This window comes from Elaeis guineensis, chromosome 11 (assembly GCF_000442705.2).
Source record: "Elaeis guineensis isolate ETL-2024a chromosome 11, EG11, whole genome shotgun sequence".
In the NCBI taxonomy this organism is placed as follows: domain Eukaryota; kingdom Viridiplantae; phylum Streptophyta; class Magnoliopsida; order Arecales; family Arecaceae; genus Elaeis; species Elaeis guineensis.
In genome coordinates this window covers 118787333-118803360 of record NC_026003.2, presented here as the reverse complement: position 1 = coordinate 118803360, position 16028 = coordinate 118787333, and the positions used below count along the sequence as shown (strand labels likewise).

Here is a 16028-nt window from a genome sequence, read left to right as displayed (position 1 = left end):
CCAGATTTTCATATAACGTATCCACAACATGTGATCGCCTTCTCTTCATTAGATCTCTGTTAACACCGCTACAGTATAGCATGTGTGACGCGTTAGGAGAAATAGTGCATGCTTTTATTTTCTGAAAAAAAGATTATGCTTTTCTCTGTCAAGCAAATCTAACATCCGTGATTGCAACTGAAAAGGAAAATTTGGATATCTAATTCTATCAAACATATGACTAAAGGAAACATGGATTAACCATCTGAGATTACAAACTAGCTGTAACTAATAGAATATCCAATAAAAAACATATTACAAAATGGCTCATGACCTGTTTTGCAAAACATACGCTGAGTAGGAAATCTATTTGCCCGCATTTTCGTGAGACTTTAGCCACGCAAAACTTGTTACAACAAATAATGGAAAAATAACACTCTGCATGTGTTCATCTGTCAATTGCTGTCACTTTCATTGCGGAAAAAAGTTTAGAATTCTAAAACCTAGCCCAGTAGAAAAGCCCAAGCAGCCCTTAGGTTCCTATCACCTCCACTATATATAGAAAGTGTCATCAACCAAGCCTTCCGTGGAACAGCACTTGGCAACAAAAGGGTGGCTCAGGAGCTCCCCCACCGTCCCTCTCTTCCTCCAGTCCTTCTCCAAGCACCTTCCCAAAAAGCTCCGGAACTCCGGCGACGCAGCATCCGGCACCGCCGGTGGGCCGCCAAAGCAAACGACGAATATCAATGTGGCCCAATCTGGTCGTTCCCCTGCCTCCACAAGTGGAAACCGGCCCACAAAGCACTCCAGCAGCACCACCCCCAGGGCCCAAACATCACCAGCGAATCCTCCCCCATCCCCGAACCCCTCCGAGTCGAACCGTTCTGGGCTCATATACGCGCATGTGCCCGCGCAGGCATCATCGCCACCACCGGCTGCGGGCCCCACTGCCGCTGCCGCTGCCACCACCCGGCTCGCCCCGAAGTCGGCAATCTTCACCTCTCCATGGCTGCCGATTAAAAGGTTTGAGGGCTTGATGTCACGGTGCACGACACCCATCCCGTGGAGGTAGCGTAGGCCCTCCAGCACCCGCCTTGCCACCCCGGCGATAAGCCCCTCAGGTAGCCTCCGGCGGGCTCGGAGAACGTCGTGGAGGGAGCCGCCGGCCATGTACTCCATGACAAGGCAGAGATGATCGTCACCGCTTCCCTCGAGCACGCCGTGGCAGAGGACCACTAATGGAGAGTCGACGCGCGTCAGGATGTCGGCCTCCCGGGCTGCTTGGCGCCGGGCGTCGGCGGCGTTGGGGCCGAAGCGAAGGACCTTGAGGGCGAAGAGGGAGGAGGTGCGGAGGTGGCGGACCTTGTAGACGGTGCCGCTGCTGCCATGGCCGAGGACCGAGAGCTTCTCGAGGTCCGAGAGGCGGTCTACGGTCCCGGGGGAGTCGGGAAAGTGGTAGGGGAATTCTGGCATCGCCACCGGTGGGGGTGGCAAGGGAAGCTTCAGTGCTTGTTGGTGCCTCCTCTCTCTCACCATTACCATCTCTCTCTCTCTCTCTCGCCTCCCCTTCCTGTTTGGGTGCACGGGGCGCAGAAATATAGCAGCTAGAAGCAAGGAGAAAGCGCACGTGCGGAAGAGGAGGAGCGTCGGGTGGCGACACGTGCGAGGGAGATCCGAGGTTGGTGGGGCGGGCGAGCGCTGGGTGGTGACGTAAGCGGAGATCTTGGCTGAGGGCCTTCTTGTCGTTATCTTTGTTACCAATACGACAACGTGGGTGTCGCAGGATTAGAGGTCCGTTAGCAACATCGCACTTCAAATCGATTAGTGCCACGTACCAATTCTGGAAGGTTGGAAGATCACGTTCCCCTACTTATAAGCCTCTTCTATGAAATATGGTTCATTCCCTCCCCCCAACAATCGAAGTGTACTAATTTTAAATCTTCTACCATTTACTCTTGAATAAATACACCTTTGAATGGTTTCGAGCCTGCCAACAAGAAAACACATTTAGTTAGCGAAAATCCTAATTTTATTTCAGTTGTTATGAAAAATAAATTTTTTTTATTCTTCTAAATTCAATCTCTATCCTCCGCTAGTATTTAAATTCCACTTCAATATAAATTTTGATCAAGAATCTAATACATCAAACGAAATGACCATCCCTATTTCAATTCCAATCTATTTTAATTTTAATTCCGATCACAAAATACGTCCTCAACATGCATATGCATTGAACTTCCCTGATAAAACCCTTAAATCTGACAATCAATGAGACGCATACAGCATGAAATAATGTTAAATTACCCATAAAAATGATGTTGAAACTCTAATTTTGCACCTAAAATTTGTCTCAAGAGGGTTTAAACATTTGGCTGCATCTTTTAAATGAATGATTCAACCATAAATAAGTGCCGATTGGTTTAATAACTGAAAGGTTTCCTTCCAGACAGATTACATGAGATGATGAAGATGACTGTCTCGGTAGAGTTGAAACACCCACAGCTTTTCATTGCAGGGGGGATCCCAACACATACAGGCCGATGAACTTTAGTCAATCATAATGGGACTGTCATGACTCTGGCCTCCTGCACCATCAACCAATGGACATGGGATTTCCCCCCGGAGGATTCGCACTTGAAACTTCATATTCTTATGATCTATCAGTTCAAAGACACAACCATCCCCAATCTTCAGATTGTTGTCGATAGCAAAATTCTTCCACCCTCGGTCAAATCGCTTCAAGGAACCATCCCCACAATATCTCATCTCCCAAGTCCTCCTCCCGCAAGAGAGGAACACAGAAACAGATTCAGATGGAAGTAATGAACAGAACCTCCTTGGAACGCCCTATATAACAAAGGACTGTGTCAAACTGAAGTGCATCAAAACTAGTGGAAAAAGGTGCTTAGAAAGTGCCTACGTAGTTGTCAAAGCATAACCAAACCTTATCGGCTTATCCCATAAACTTTTTTTTAATATTTTTATATACACAGTAACGAATTCAGGATTCAGGGCCTAAGAAATTGTGCGATGTTATGGAACAACGAATATATGAAAAAAATTTAGCCAGAAACTGAGAAGTAAGGATAACTTGAAAAGGATGAGAGATGAAGATAAAAGTGCAGCAAGAGAAGAAAACAGGTCAGAGCAACAGAAACAAAATGATAGCAGTGAAAAATATGAATCACCAGAAACAGAAATAAATGCAGCAAAAACATTCAGGGCGCATTTGCTTGCACCTCTCATTTTCCAAAAACAGAAAATTAATGTCCAAATGTACTTCTGTTGACCTTGTTTCTTTCTTCTTCTTTTTGCTTCTTAAAGTCAGTGTCAAAATTTTAGAAGATTCAAGTAAAAGAAACTTTTTTTCCAATTTAAAGAAGATAAAAGTAGAAACAAAATACAAAAGGGCAACAAGTCAAAAATGGAAATACAATCACAAGGGACCCTGATTGCTCGTTCAAACTTTGCAACATTCATTGTTAATGAATTATCTGTGAAATTCTCAGAAAATTTTTCAAAAGAAGTTCACAAAATACAGCAAACAACATGGTGATAAGAATGCAAACACAATCAAAATGGGCCCTGATAGTTCATTTGAACTTTGCAACAGTCATTGTTTATGAATTATCTGTAAAATTCTCAGAAAATGTTTCAAAAGAAGTTCACAAAATACAGCAAACAACATGATCAACTAAAAGATCTCAAAGTACATATATACATCCAAAGCCGATGATAGACACTTTAGTCTAAGGAACCATACTATTGATTACGGTCTAAGAAACCTAAAAATATCTAACAAACAAGAATCATGTTATACCAAGAAATCTTTTAGTTCATCAAATGATCCAAAAATACAGTTTTGTTGGCCTGATGCACTGTTTTGAAGTGATCCATGGTTTAGAAACACCCAAACCACTTGAATTTTGGTTCTTATATATATTGCAGTCAAGGGCTCATGACTCGACACGTAAAATATTATCCGTTTTGGCCTACGGCCCATAGCCCGAGGTATGGACCATTTTGAGCCTCACGATTTTGCCCCTTAAAAGGCACCTCATGTGGAAAGAATGGTCCCTTCTTTTGGAATTCGGTATGATGCTGGTGTATGCAGATTTCAAAACCCTATTTGAATAAAAACACAGTGGAGTAATAGATCAAACCTCCTTTTAATCGAAGCATGCATACATATGATCAAATCACCTAAAGATCTAGTACATATGCTGAAAATAATACTTGCTGATTTTAATCTGAAAATAAAATCATATGATCGGACCACATATCTGTTTTGCTTTTTCTTTCTTCAACCTTAGATCTAGAAGAACAATAGATTCAACTTTAGCCATGCAAACACCCAGCCTCTATGGATATCCATGCAGGAACAAAATAGATTGATCCTCTTGATTTCTTCACATGCAATTGATCAACTCTTGATCAGCCTTTGGACCTCTAGATCAACTCCTTGATCCGCCTTTGCTCCTTCCTTGAATCTTCTTTGATGCATTTCAGCCACCAACCAAAAAGAGGAAAAAGGAGGAGACGCCCAACCAGATTTGGGCGTGTAGAAGCTTAGACGCCCAAGCTTTGGGCGTTGGAGAAAGAGAGGGAGAGAGGGGAGGCGTGGAGACTCCTTATGGACTGATTGCTTGGGGCTTGATTGCTCCTAAAGGTCAACGGGTGCTCTCCTTATATAGGCTTTTAATTTGAGTCCAAACCAAACTCCAAATCTTTATTTAAAGAAGATTCCTAATCTTATTAGGACTCCTTCTTTTAAAGCCTTAAAACTTATCACTTGTCCTTATCAAATAAGGAAAGGGGAGGGCATGATGTCCACACGCCACAAGGGATGGGGCATGCGGCCCATCCAAGCCATCCAATGGCCCTCATTCAAATCTGATTTGATGGAGCCACCATCCCTCTAATTCATCCATATTTTGTGTACCCAATTTAATCAAATTAAATTGCACAATAAAGGTTTGATCCAAAGCATGTTGGTGCCCAATAATTGAGCCCCTTAAACTCAATTCCAAATCCAATTTGGATTAGGTTTATCGCATGCAACTCAACTTGATTTAATCCTTATCAAATAAGAAATCCAAGTTCGAAGAGGAATGGGTTTAACCACTTTCTTAAATCCAATAGGATTTTTCTAAATCCTAATCCAATTAGAACTTCTCAAGTCTAATTGGTCAATCCAAATTAGTTTTCTTGTTTGTGTGACCCCATAAATTCAATTTTGAATGACAGTGAGATATACCATGATCTCTATCATGATATCATTGAAACTATTTTCAATGAATCAGAGCGATTCCACTCTAACTCAATAAGAATTGTTGATTTAGAATAATCCTAGTAAGCTCTCACAATCCACCAGTGACACATAGCAATATGTAGTGGCAATCCAACAGAATAGAATAACGAACCTCAAAGTGTAGTTTCCGTATGATCAAGTCCCTCTATCGTGAGTCCTGACTTGATAGCAGGTTATAGATAAATCGCCAAATTATGATTGATTCGATTAGCACAAATCCAATTGTCATTCTCATAGAAACTCTTTTCTATCAATCACAGTGCTGTGACCACAAACTTACAGACTCAGCTTCTCAAATCCCATAGACTTCTCCTTTTTATTAAGGTCGATAGATCCCATCTAGATACTCACTCTACTCCGATAATGGACCATCGCCAACGTATACCATAAAGACTCGTATGGTTAGAGCCAATATTTTTGTGCAGTCAAACTCCAGCAACCTCACTGTGAGCAACCGTGGCACCGTAGGTCGAAGGACTACTCACACAACTACAGCATCGAGATGATCACTGACGATTGAGTAGAAATCCACATGATCTCTCGTATGGTCACGCTCAGTATTAGTTTTCTAACAACTACCCGCACTTATCGCTCAGTATTTCTATACTGCAGACCAGAGATTCATCTATTCCGAAGGAAGCGATCTGTGCATCGATCTATTCGGATCGATCACCGTCCTTATGATGATACTATGATCGGAAGCAATTTAGCAATTAATTATACATGCCTCTAATTCTCAACAGCATAAGAATATGTATTTTAAGCATTAATTCCTCAGATAATTCAAGGACACATCACACTTGAATGAAAAATAAATACTACCCATTTATTGATAAAATCAATATTTTGAGTACAAATTTGTGTCTTAGAAAAATACAATGTGTCAACCATATTAACTTCTAGGATATACATCTAACACCTTCCTATATAAGCTAAAGTCCCTCTTGACTCCAATCAATGTGGGACTAATGATACCCTTTCTTCTACATCACAACATTGCCCTCCTCAATCAAGAGAGAATCTAGTTTATATAGAAAGAGACCATCCTTCCCACATGAGGTGCCTTTTAACGGGCAAAATCATGAGACCCAAAAATGATCCATATAGCCCCCGGACTATGGACCGTAGGCCAAAGCAGACAATACTTCATGTGCCGAGCCATGAGCTCTTGACTGCAATATTGGTGCTAGAAAGAAGGCATCACCCTCAATGGATTGTGGGGCTCCTTTCGCCTAAACACCACTCTGTGAGAGTACATAGATATGGTCTGTGAAGTACACAGATTCTCCTTTGACTGGAGGAGCTATGTTATAGTGTAGAAGAAAGGACATCATTAGTCCCATATTGATTGGAGTCAAGGAAGAATCTAACTTATATACGAAGGGACCATCTTTCCTATGTGAGGTACCTTTTAAAGAACAACCGTGAGACCCAAAAACAGCCTATATAGCCCTCGGATTATGGGCCGTAGACTAAAGCGGACAATACCTCATGTGCTGAGCTATGAGCCTTTGACTGCAACAGTATAATTTAAGTTCTGTAGTTATAATGGATGGTGCAGATAAAGACCTCTGAATTGCATGAATATTTTGCTTCTAGGTATCTAAGACAAAGTGCTCTCTATGCGCGCGCGCACGCAGATATACACACTACATTAAGGAGTGTAATTTAATCTCTGGGCATCAAGTCTCGGCAACAATGCAAAATCAGTTAGTTCACATGGAAAACTTTATCATATAAGGTAGGTTTGGAATGCCCTTTTGATCTCTCTTAGACTTCCTCTTTGTCTACTTTACCTATTCAGCCAAACTGTTTGCTATTATAGATAATATTTAGATTTTAATTTTATTTTATTGTCAATATATTTTCATATTTACACAGATATATGCAAGTTTTTTTTTTTTTTTTTTTGATGAAGATATATGCAAATATGTAAATATTCCGATGCAAACAGACACACACATACATATGGACATACATATATTCATGCACGGGCATGTGCTTATACAGCAAGCACTACTTGCAACCTAACACTGCAGATGTCAACACCACACCAATTAAACTACAAGCAACAAAATTTGTATAGCTTTCTGTTTTCTCACGTCTTCACTGTCTATGCTCACTCTCATAAATGAAAAAAACACAAGTGCAAACTATAATATCACTATAATCATTGCAATAAGTAGTTCATTGCAGTCGTTCAGATCAAACTTGGAATAGATGAAAGATGTTTCATGTAAGCATCTCATACAGTAATCTAGGCTTCAAGAGTACCAAAATGTAAACATATTTCCTAACCATTTCTAAGAAAAGTGCAGGTTAAATAAATAAAAACATGAACATAAGACGCAGGGCAAAAAGGATTTGGTCTCATCACAAATTATGGATGTGGAATAGATAGAATTACCAGTTGAAATGGGGACTGAGTTTGAGATTTTGAAACAATGCATGTGAAATATGGATTTCCTGAAAGTGGAACAACTTCATCTTGCTCTTCAGGTATGATAGGCTCTGTTTGTATCGGTTGAGGGGCATGAGATCCAACACTACTTTCCCCATTCTTACCATTGTTAGCTACTGGATATTGATCTGCACAACCATATTCGAGAATGAGTCAACACGAGATAAGATTTGCAAATCAGGTAGGGTAGCCAAATAAGCAAGCTGCTCCTTGGCAGCTAATTTTCAGTTTGAAGTTCTGCTTCAATCAGGCTTCTCTCTTAGTAAGCGAGCCAAGCTAGTGGTTGGCTTGGCTTGCTCAAGTTCAGCTCAATTTTTAGTTATTATATGTTAGAAAATATTTATTTATTATTTATTTATTTATTAAAAATTAATATTATTTATGTAATAAAAGGATGCTGTTCAACTATAAAATTCAAATATGATTCATTGAAAGCAGATCAAAATATACCCCATGGAACCTCACGTTCTCACCAACCTCCTAAAAAGATATTTGCAAACAGATTTGAGTTCAGCTTGAAATTAACTGAGCTGGTTCCAGCTTGGCTAAATTACAAATGAGCCAAGCTAGAGCTAGGCCCAGCTTGCATTAAAAAACTTTACGAAGTAGTCATAATATCAGAAAGGACACTGTTAGTTACAGAGTTGACAGATCAGAAAGTTCGTTCTGAATACTAAGAAGGTAGGGAAGCACATACTTGCATGGTTGCATGATTCTTGAGAAAGACATTGCTCTTCCAGAGGAATCCTGCAATGTCTTTGCTGACCATTGGAACCACTTATTGAATGATCCATCTGATGAACGCATTTAGAAGATCAAATATAGATAAGTTATATTGATGAAAGGATAATGCATTCTCAGAGACAAAACTAAAATATATATCTACAGGATTAATATAAGTGTAACTTAAATAACTTTACAAGCTTGCATTTTACAGAAAAAGTGGATCTAAATATTAATTGCCTGATTGACTGTGTTTTTCTCTGTATATTTACAGTTAGACTGAAGAATTCCCCGTGATTTAATCCACAATATCCACAATTCCATAGCATGAATGAAAAGTATAATATAAGTACAGATACATTAAATTGTAGCACCTTCATTTGCAAAAGATATGTTTCTACCTTGATATATTGGATTTCTAAAATTGGTAAAGCCACACTCCTTTAAGAAACCCATTTCAGCTTACACATAAAGCTGTCACAAGATGGCGAAAAACCAAAAGTATTAACTTCCAATTATTCTCTCAAAAAACATCAAGCATCTAAAAATATGTTGGCATTTACATGCCAGAAAAAATCAGAGACCTTAACTGTTAGATATAAGAAGAAAAGCAGATAGTCAATGTGGAGATTTTAGATCACTAGAAAGCAACATTAGAGTTAGAAAAAAAAACAAAAAAGGGAAAGAAAAAGAAACATTAGATTTTCTTTCATGTGAGCTTTTCCAAAGTGACATGTAAAAGAGATAGAATACAAGGAGCAAAAATGGAAGGAGATTTTTTGCAAAGAACTGTCACCTGCAAGTGTATTGAATTAGAGACTATGCAATATGCTCCAACATCTTAGGCACAAACTATGAGGATAGTGCTATTGAGCATGAAAGCTTACAACTAATATAAGTCAGAGAAAAAGGAGACCAAATATGGTGCATAAACAGTCATTAGGAATATGAAACAATGGAAAAAACTTTTCATGTGTATCTCTAATGAAATTTATAAAATAGGTCCAGTATTATTCTTTATTACATAGGTGTATCAGTCCCACAATTTATCTCAAAACAGCAACATATTTCAATTTAGTAGACTTCTTTAAACATATGAACGAATTTCCCACAAAAGCCTCACACATTAGAGTTTAAAGAAATCAATTAGAACGACGAAATTTGCTGCCCGGACAACAACACATGCACAAAGACATGCATCCTCGCCAACTCTCTCTCCCCCATGAAAAGTATGCTAGCAGATTCCTCAAATGTTTATTTTAGTACTTCAGGGGACAACTTAGAAAATGAAAAGAAGTCACGCTCCTTTTCTTTTTCTAAACAAAAAAGAATTACATATCAAAAGAAAGGCCATACAATCAGAAGCCCTCTTCTTTAGTCTCAGTATTTCTTTCAAAAGCTTCATTCACATTTTTTTCAAAAACCATTGTCTTCCTCTATCCTCCTTTCTTCCTTTCTCTTTGTCCTCCCCCCTCATAATTATCTCCACCCAAAACATTGAATGAGAACAACAATAATCTCATGCGCTCCCATACCTAGGTGGAATCCTACAAAAATCCATGCGTCTGCTTCAACCACACCATGCGCCATTTAAAAAAAAACAATGGAAGCAAATCTTGAACTCAAATATGTATTATACTTACCCATTTAATGCATTCTCTTGAGCTATAAAACTATAAACAAACCAACTAAAAACAGGAACAAATTGGGGAAAAAGAATAGCAGATGTTTTTTTTTTTCTTCCCTCTTTTTCCTTGATAATCTCTCAGAGGAGAGACACCAGCATCAAGATAAAACAACCACGTTAATGAAAAAGAATCGGTAGAGTTTAGAAAATTGGTGAGAGGCGTTCGAGCTCTCACCATGACACTCGAGAGGAAGCGCAGAGCAGCAAGCCGGCAGTGGAAGACAACTGGAAATATTTATGACGCTGCTGCGCGTCAGTCGTTTTTACAGTCGGAGTGTCAGTCTGTTTTTACTGGCTGGTGGAATGAATCATGTGGCGTCAACAAGGATGAGCAGCTACGACCGTCCGATGAAGGACTCGTGCACATTAATCATGATGATTCGATTGGCTCCCGATTGTACATTATAGTTGTTTCGAGTCTCTTATTTCAAATTTTTGTTCGGTTAAAATTTTATTATTTTATTAAAAATAAGATATAATTAATATAATTTAATTTTTTATCTAAAATAAATTATAATTAATTTTTATTAAAAATCTAAAATAAATTATTTCGTGATCCAGAATAACTAATTCAAGGTAGATGAGAATAAGATATAGTTAATATATAATTAATATAAATTGATCGAAATTAGTATTTTTGTGGGGGCCATCACCATTTTATCTAGTGTTTGAAGAAATAAAATAGAATAAATTATTATTTCATCTAGAATAAGGGCAATCAAACACTATCCAAGAGTTCAAGGAAAAGGTTAATCCAACTTTGGCCGAGAACCGACAAGCTTAGTTTCAGGTCGGATCATTTGGGAGACATCGATTTCCAGGCTAGATCTCGCATTTGGGTCGCATCTGAGCACTTGGCCACTCCATCGTAAGCCAAAAAAAACAGAAAAGAAAGAAAAAAAAAACTCCATAACAGGTACAAGCACAAGATTTACTATTGGAAGGATTGAGTTTAATTGAAAAAAATATCTAATTAAAGGTCCAGGAATTTATTCCGTAGTATATTCTTGATTATTCTTTGGCATATTCTTGTTATTCCCTATCTATATTTGGGTCTACATATTTGTATTTATAGGTCTTTGTACACATTTTTGATTTAGAGTGAAGAAAAATAAAAATAAATATCTCCTTCTCTTTTTCATCATGGTATCAGAGCTTCCGGATTCTGATCCATTCTTTCTTCCTTCTCCTTCTTAAAAAAAAAAAAAACCTTCTTTTCCCTCCGCCCACCTCTGCCCTCGTTTTCCATTATTATTATTTTTTTTTCTCTCTTCACAGCAAACTGCTGCCACCTTTCTCTCGGGCGTCGCCTGCGAAACCCCTTCCGACCGAAACCCCGACGTCACCTTTCTTCCCGGTCGCCACCGCAGCCATCGCAGCTCTCTTTCTCACCGGCTGCCTCCGTCGAGCCTCCAACGAGCCCCTTCTTCCCGGCCGAAGCCCCTCCAAAGCCTCCGCATCCGCCGAGTCCATCCGCAACCATCGCCACCGCAGCCCCCTTTCTTTCCGACCGAAACCCCTTCGCCGGCATCCGCCGAGTCCATCCGAGCCCCTTCTTCCCAGCCGAAGCCCTTCCAAGTCCATCCGCAGCCATCGCCACCGCAGCCCCCTTCCTTCCCGGCCGAAACCCCTTCCTCCACCTCCCGGCCAACCTCCTCCTCGTCTCCCACCTCCGCTTTGGCGTGCCCGGCGTCGTGGCGGCCTCTGCTGCCTCCAACCTCTCCTCCTCTTCCTCCTCCTCCAGCTCCCGATGGCGTCGCCGGCGACGGCAGCAATCCCGTGCTTCACGGGATACATAATCGGTAAAAGCCACAGCTTCCTTTTTTAACCCTTTCTTTTATTTCATTTACCAAAAAAAAAATGGAGAACTTTTATGCCTAGATACTTAAGAAGCCTGTATTTATGGTGTGTCCGGTGATTCGTGTGTCTGGTGATTCATTGATAGTGTGTCAGTGATATTATCATTTTGTTTGTATGGCCAATCCAATTACTATGCAAGATCTTGAAGGTCTACTGGATCGCTTATTACAGTTGCCACTCGATCAAGGGGTTCGTCAAGAGATAGTGGATCGCTGAATGCTCTTCAAGTGGCTGTAAAACTTGATGGCCCAACGACATATTTACAATGGGAGAGGAGCACTCGTCTACTTGTACAAGGGCGAGGCTTGGAGGGATATCTCACCGGCACAAAGAAGAAACCTGCTAATAATGAGCAGGATATGGCTCAATGAAGAATGGAGAACTCTGTTGTTCTAGCATTTCTTCTAAATACCATGACACCAAATATGGCAAGAAGTGTGCAACTGCTGGAGACTGCACAGGAAGTCTGGGAGACGGTGGCCCAAATGTTCTCACAGAAGCAGAATTCTGCTCAAGCATTTGAGATCCGTTCTCAATTACGTCAGCTTCGTCAGGGAGATTTATCTATCACTGAATATGCCACCGAGTTGAAACGTCTTTGGTCCGAAGCTGATCATTATAGAACTTTTGCTCCATAATGCTCCATCAATGTTGATGGATTTCAGAAATATTTAGAAGAAGAACGGGTCCAGGACTTTCTATATGGTCTGAATCCAGAATATGAATCTGTCAGAGTTCAGCTCCTCGCCAGAGATATTTTACCTAATTTAGGTCAAGTCTTCTCTACTGTTTTAAGCGAGGAGACACGGTGACGAGTGACTTCTGACTCCAATAGTTCTATAAGATCAGCCCTTACTGTACAGCCATAGTAGATAGGTGAGAAGGTATGTTTTCATTGTAAAAAACCTGGGCACACTAAGGTATTTTGCTGGGATCTCCATGGCCGCCCAAATCAGCCTGGGCGTGGTAGTCGGGGCCGTGGTGGTGTCGTAGTGGTGGAAGAACTGGAGGACAGAATCATGTTCGTGGACCTGTCCAAGCCAATCTCTCTGAAGAGACCGAGGGTGCTGTACACAGCTTATCTACAACGGAGTATCAGACCTTCCGACGAATGATAGAAAAGTATGAATCATCTTCTAACACCACACCTTCTACTCTGGAACAGTCTAGCCACCAGGACGAATATCTTGATTCCTCTCTTTTTGCACACTCAGGTACTTCATATAAGTTATCACATGCATTTACTTGCGGGACATCCAACTCCTGGGTAATAGACTCAGGAGCATCCAGTCACATGACAGGGGCACCTAATAGTTTTATTTCATATTCACCATGTTCAGGACATGACAAGGTCAGAATAGCTGATGGATCTTTTACCCCTGTTTCAGGAAAAGGATCCATTGACTGTACTCCTAACTTAAGATTATCATCAGTATTGCATGTTCCATCCTTTCCTACAAATTTACTCTCTATCAGCTCTGTTACTAGAGATTTGAACTGCTCTGTCACTTTTTGGCCTTCACATTGTCTATTTCAGGAGCAGAAAACGGGAAAGATACTTAGGGGTGGTAGAATGCACAATGGACTCTATTATCTATCAACTGATGAGAAAAGTATGAGCTCTTCTTTGACGAGGTATGCATTGTCTACTGAAGGTGCCACTTCAGAACTTATGTTACATCATCGTAGGCTGGGTCACATTCATTTTTCTATTCTTAGTCGCTTATTTCCATCTTTATCAACTAAATGCAATAAAAATTTGTTAGTTTGTGATCATTGTGAATTGGCTAAACACACCAGAGCAGTATTTTCTATATCTGAAATTAGAAGTTCTCAACCTTTTGCTTTAATTCACTCTGATGTATGGGGACCATGTAGTACCAATACTCTCAAGGGCCATAGGTGGTTTGTTACCTTCATTGATTGTTTTAGTCGAGTAACTTGGGTCTATTTATTGAAGGAAAAGACAGGAGTTTTAAACTGTTTTAAAGAGTTTCATAAACTTGTAGGTACTCAGTTTGGTGTTGAAATTAAAATTCTACGTTCTGACAATGACACAGAATATATTAATCAGGAGTTCCATGCGTATCTTCAAACTCACAGAATTCTTCATCAAACCACTTGTGTTGATACTCCTGCTCAAAATGGAGTTGCCGAAAGAAAAAATTGGCACTTATTGGAAGTAGCCCGATCCTTACTTTTTACCATGCAAGTTCCTAAATTTTTGTGGGGTGAGGCTGTCTTGACCGCGGCTTACTTGATCAATCGTATGCCTCTAAGAACACTCGGGTTTAAATCCCCCATACAATGTTTGAAAGGGTCTACTGATTATGTAGTTACTCCTAGGATCTTTGGATGTGTTTGTTTTGCTCGTGATCATAGACCTTCAGTAGAAAAACTAGATCCACGAGCATTAAAATGTGTCTTTGTCGGTTACCCTGCTACTCAAAAGGGATACAAGTGCTATTATCCCCCTGAGCGACGAATGCTTGTTACTATGGATGTTATTTTTCGAGAAACTGAAGCTTATTATGGAAGTCGTCTATCTGATAATAAGACACCAGAATTACTTCTTCCGGGTGACTTTCTATACACACCAAATTCTGGTGCCCAAGGGGAATATCATAGTAATGATGTTCAGAGGGAGCCTAGTATTAAGAATGATGTTCAGAGGGAGCCTAGTATTGAGAAAGAAGAAGAGTCCAATGTGCATTCACCACCAATTGCCCAGGTATCTCACCGCTTGAAGCTTCTTCTCCAGAGTCTCCTAAAGGTAACAATATTTCTACTACTTCTTCCATTTCTAATCTTAATATTCCTATTGCAAAATGGAAGGGTACTCGCTCAATTGTTCCTCCTGCTCGTTACCGTTATGATATCACTAATTATGTTTCATATAAGAATGTGTCTCCATCTTATCAAAGCTTTATAGCTGCATTAGACTCTGTCTGTATTTCTAGTACCTGGCAAAAGGCTATGGTAGAACCTAAGTGGAAGGAAGCAATGTTAGAAGAGATGACTGCTTTATCCAAAAATCAGACGTGGGATCTGGTCACTCTGCCAGCTGGGAAGCATCCTGTAGGGTGTAAATGGGTGTACATTATAAAGCAGACTCCAGAAGGCAAGGTGGAAAGATACAAAGCTCGGCTAGTAGCAAAGGGATACACTCAAATATATGGAGTAGACTATGATGAAATCTTTGCTCCAGTGGCCAAGATGAACTCTGTTCGAACACTTATATCATGTGCTGCTAATTTTGGTTGGGAATTACATCAGTTAGATGTGAAGAATGCATTTCTTCATGGAGATCTTCAGGAGGAAGTATACATGCAGATACCACTAGGATTTGAGACTAGAGCAACAATTGAAAAAGTCTGTAAGCTAAAGCGCTCACTTTATGGTCTTAAACAGTCTCCTCGAATCTGGTTTGATCGATTCAGTCAGACTGTAAAAGGAATGGGATATAAACAGAGTAATGCAGATGATACTCTATTCTATAGACATCTCAAGAGAAAGAAAACTATACTCTTGGTTTATGTTGATGATATTGTAATAACAGGAGATGACCATCATGAGATTAAACAACTCAAAGAAAAACTAAAGCAAGCATTTGAGGTAAAAGATCTGGGTCCACTAAGATATTTTTTGGGCATAGAAGTTGGACGATCATCCAAAGGTATTTTTCTGTCACAACGAAAGTATGTACTAGATTTGCTTTCTGAGACTGGGATGTTGGGGTGTAAACCTGTGACAGATGGTGAAACTCCTGTTGATCGAGAAAGGTTCCAGCGGTTAGTTGGAAGGTTGATATATCTTTCACATACAAGACCCGACATAGCCTATGCTGTCAGTGTCATCAGTCAATACATGCATGATCCACGAGAATCACACATGAAGAGAGCTTTCAGAGTATTACGCTATCTGAAAGGATGTCCTGGTCGTGGTTTGTTGTTCTCACAACACAACACATTCCAGGTTGAGGGATTTACTGATGCAGATTGGGCTGG

The 16028-nt window shown here is 40.2% G+C and overlaps 2 protein-coding genes across 4 annotated transcripts; both read right to left on the bottom strand.

The window, feature by feature from the left end:
• Nucleotides 1–223: 223 nt before the first annotated feature.
• On the bottom strand, nucleotides 224–1523 carry LOC105054311 (mitogen-activated protein kinase kinase 10). Its single transcript, XM_010935809.4, has one exon. It carries the CDS (start codon nucleotides 1519–1521, stop codon nucleotides 532–534), a length of 990 nt encoding a protein of 329 aa, XP_010934111.1. The 5' UTR covers nucleotides 1522–1523; the 3' UTR covers nucleotides 224–531.
• A 322-nt stretch (nucleotides 1524–1845) lies between these two features.
• Nucleotides 1846–10470, bottom strand: LOC105053834 (B3 domain-containing protein Os04g0386900). Of its 3 annotated transcripts, XR_012135519.1 has the most exons (5): nucleotides 10337–10470; nucleotides 8449–8545; nucleotides 7698–7879; nucleotides 2435–2826; nucleotides 1846–1966 (listed from the first exon to the last, which is right to left on the bottom strand). XR_012135519.1 is itself a non-coding variant. In XM_073246137.1 (4 exons), the coding sequence occupies exons 2-4, from the start codon at nucleotides 8543–8545 to the stop codon at nucleotides 2527–2529; spliced, it is 579 nt and encodes a 192-aa protein (XP_073102238.1). In that variant the 5' UTR covers nucleotides 8876–10314; the 3' UTR covers nucleotides 2279–2526. The 3 variants fall into 3 exon arrangements, 2 of the variants coding, with proteins under 2 accessions (XP_073102238.1, XP_010933441.1); XM_073246137.1 differs by lacking the exons at nucleotides 1846–1966; nucleotides 10337–10470 and adding an exon at nucleotides 8876–10314 and having other exon boundaries at nucleotides 2279–2826; XM_010935139.4 differs by lacking the exon at nucleotides 1846–1966 and having other exon boundaries at nucleotides 2280–2826.
• Nucleotides 10471–16028: the final 5558 nt, after the last annotated feature.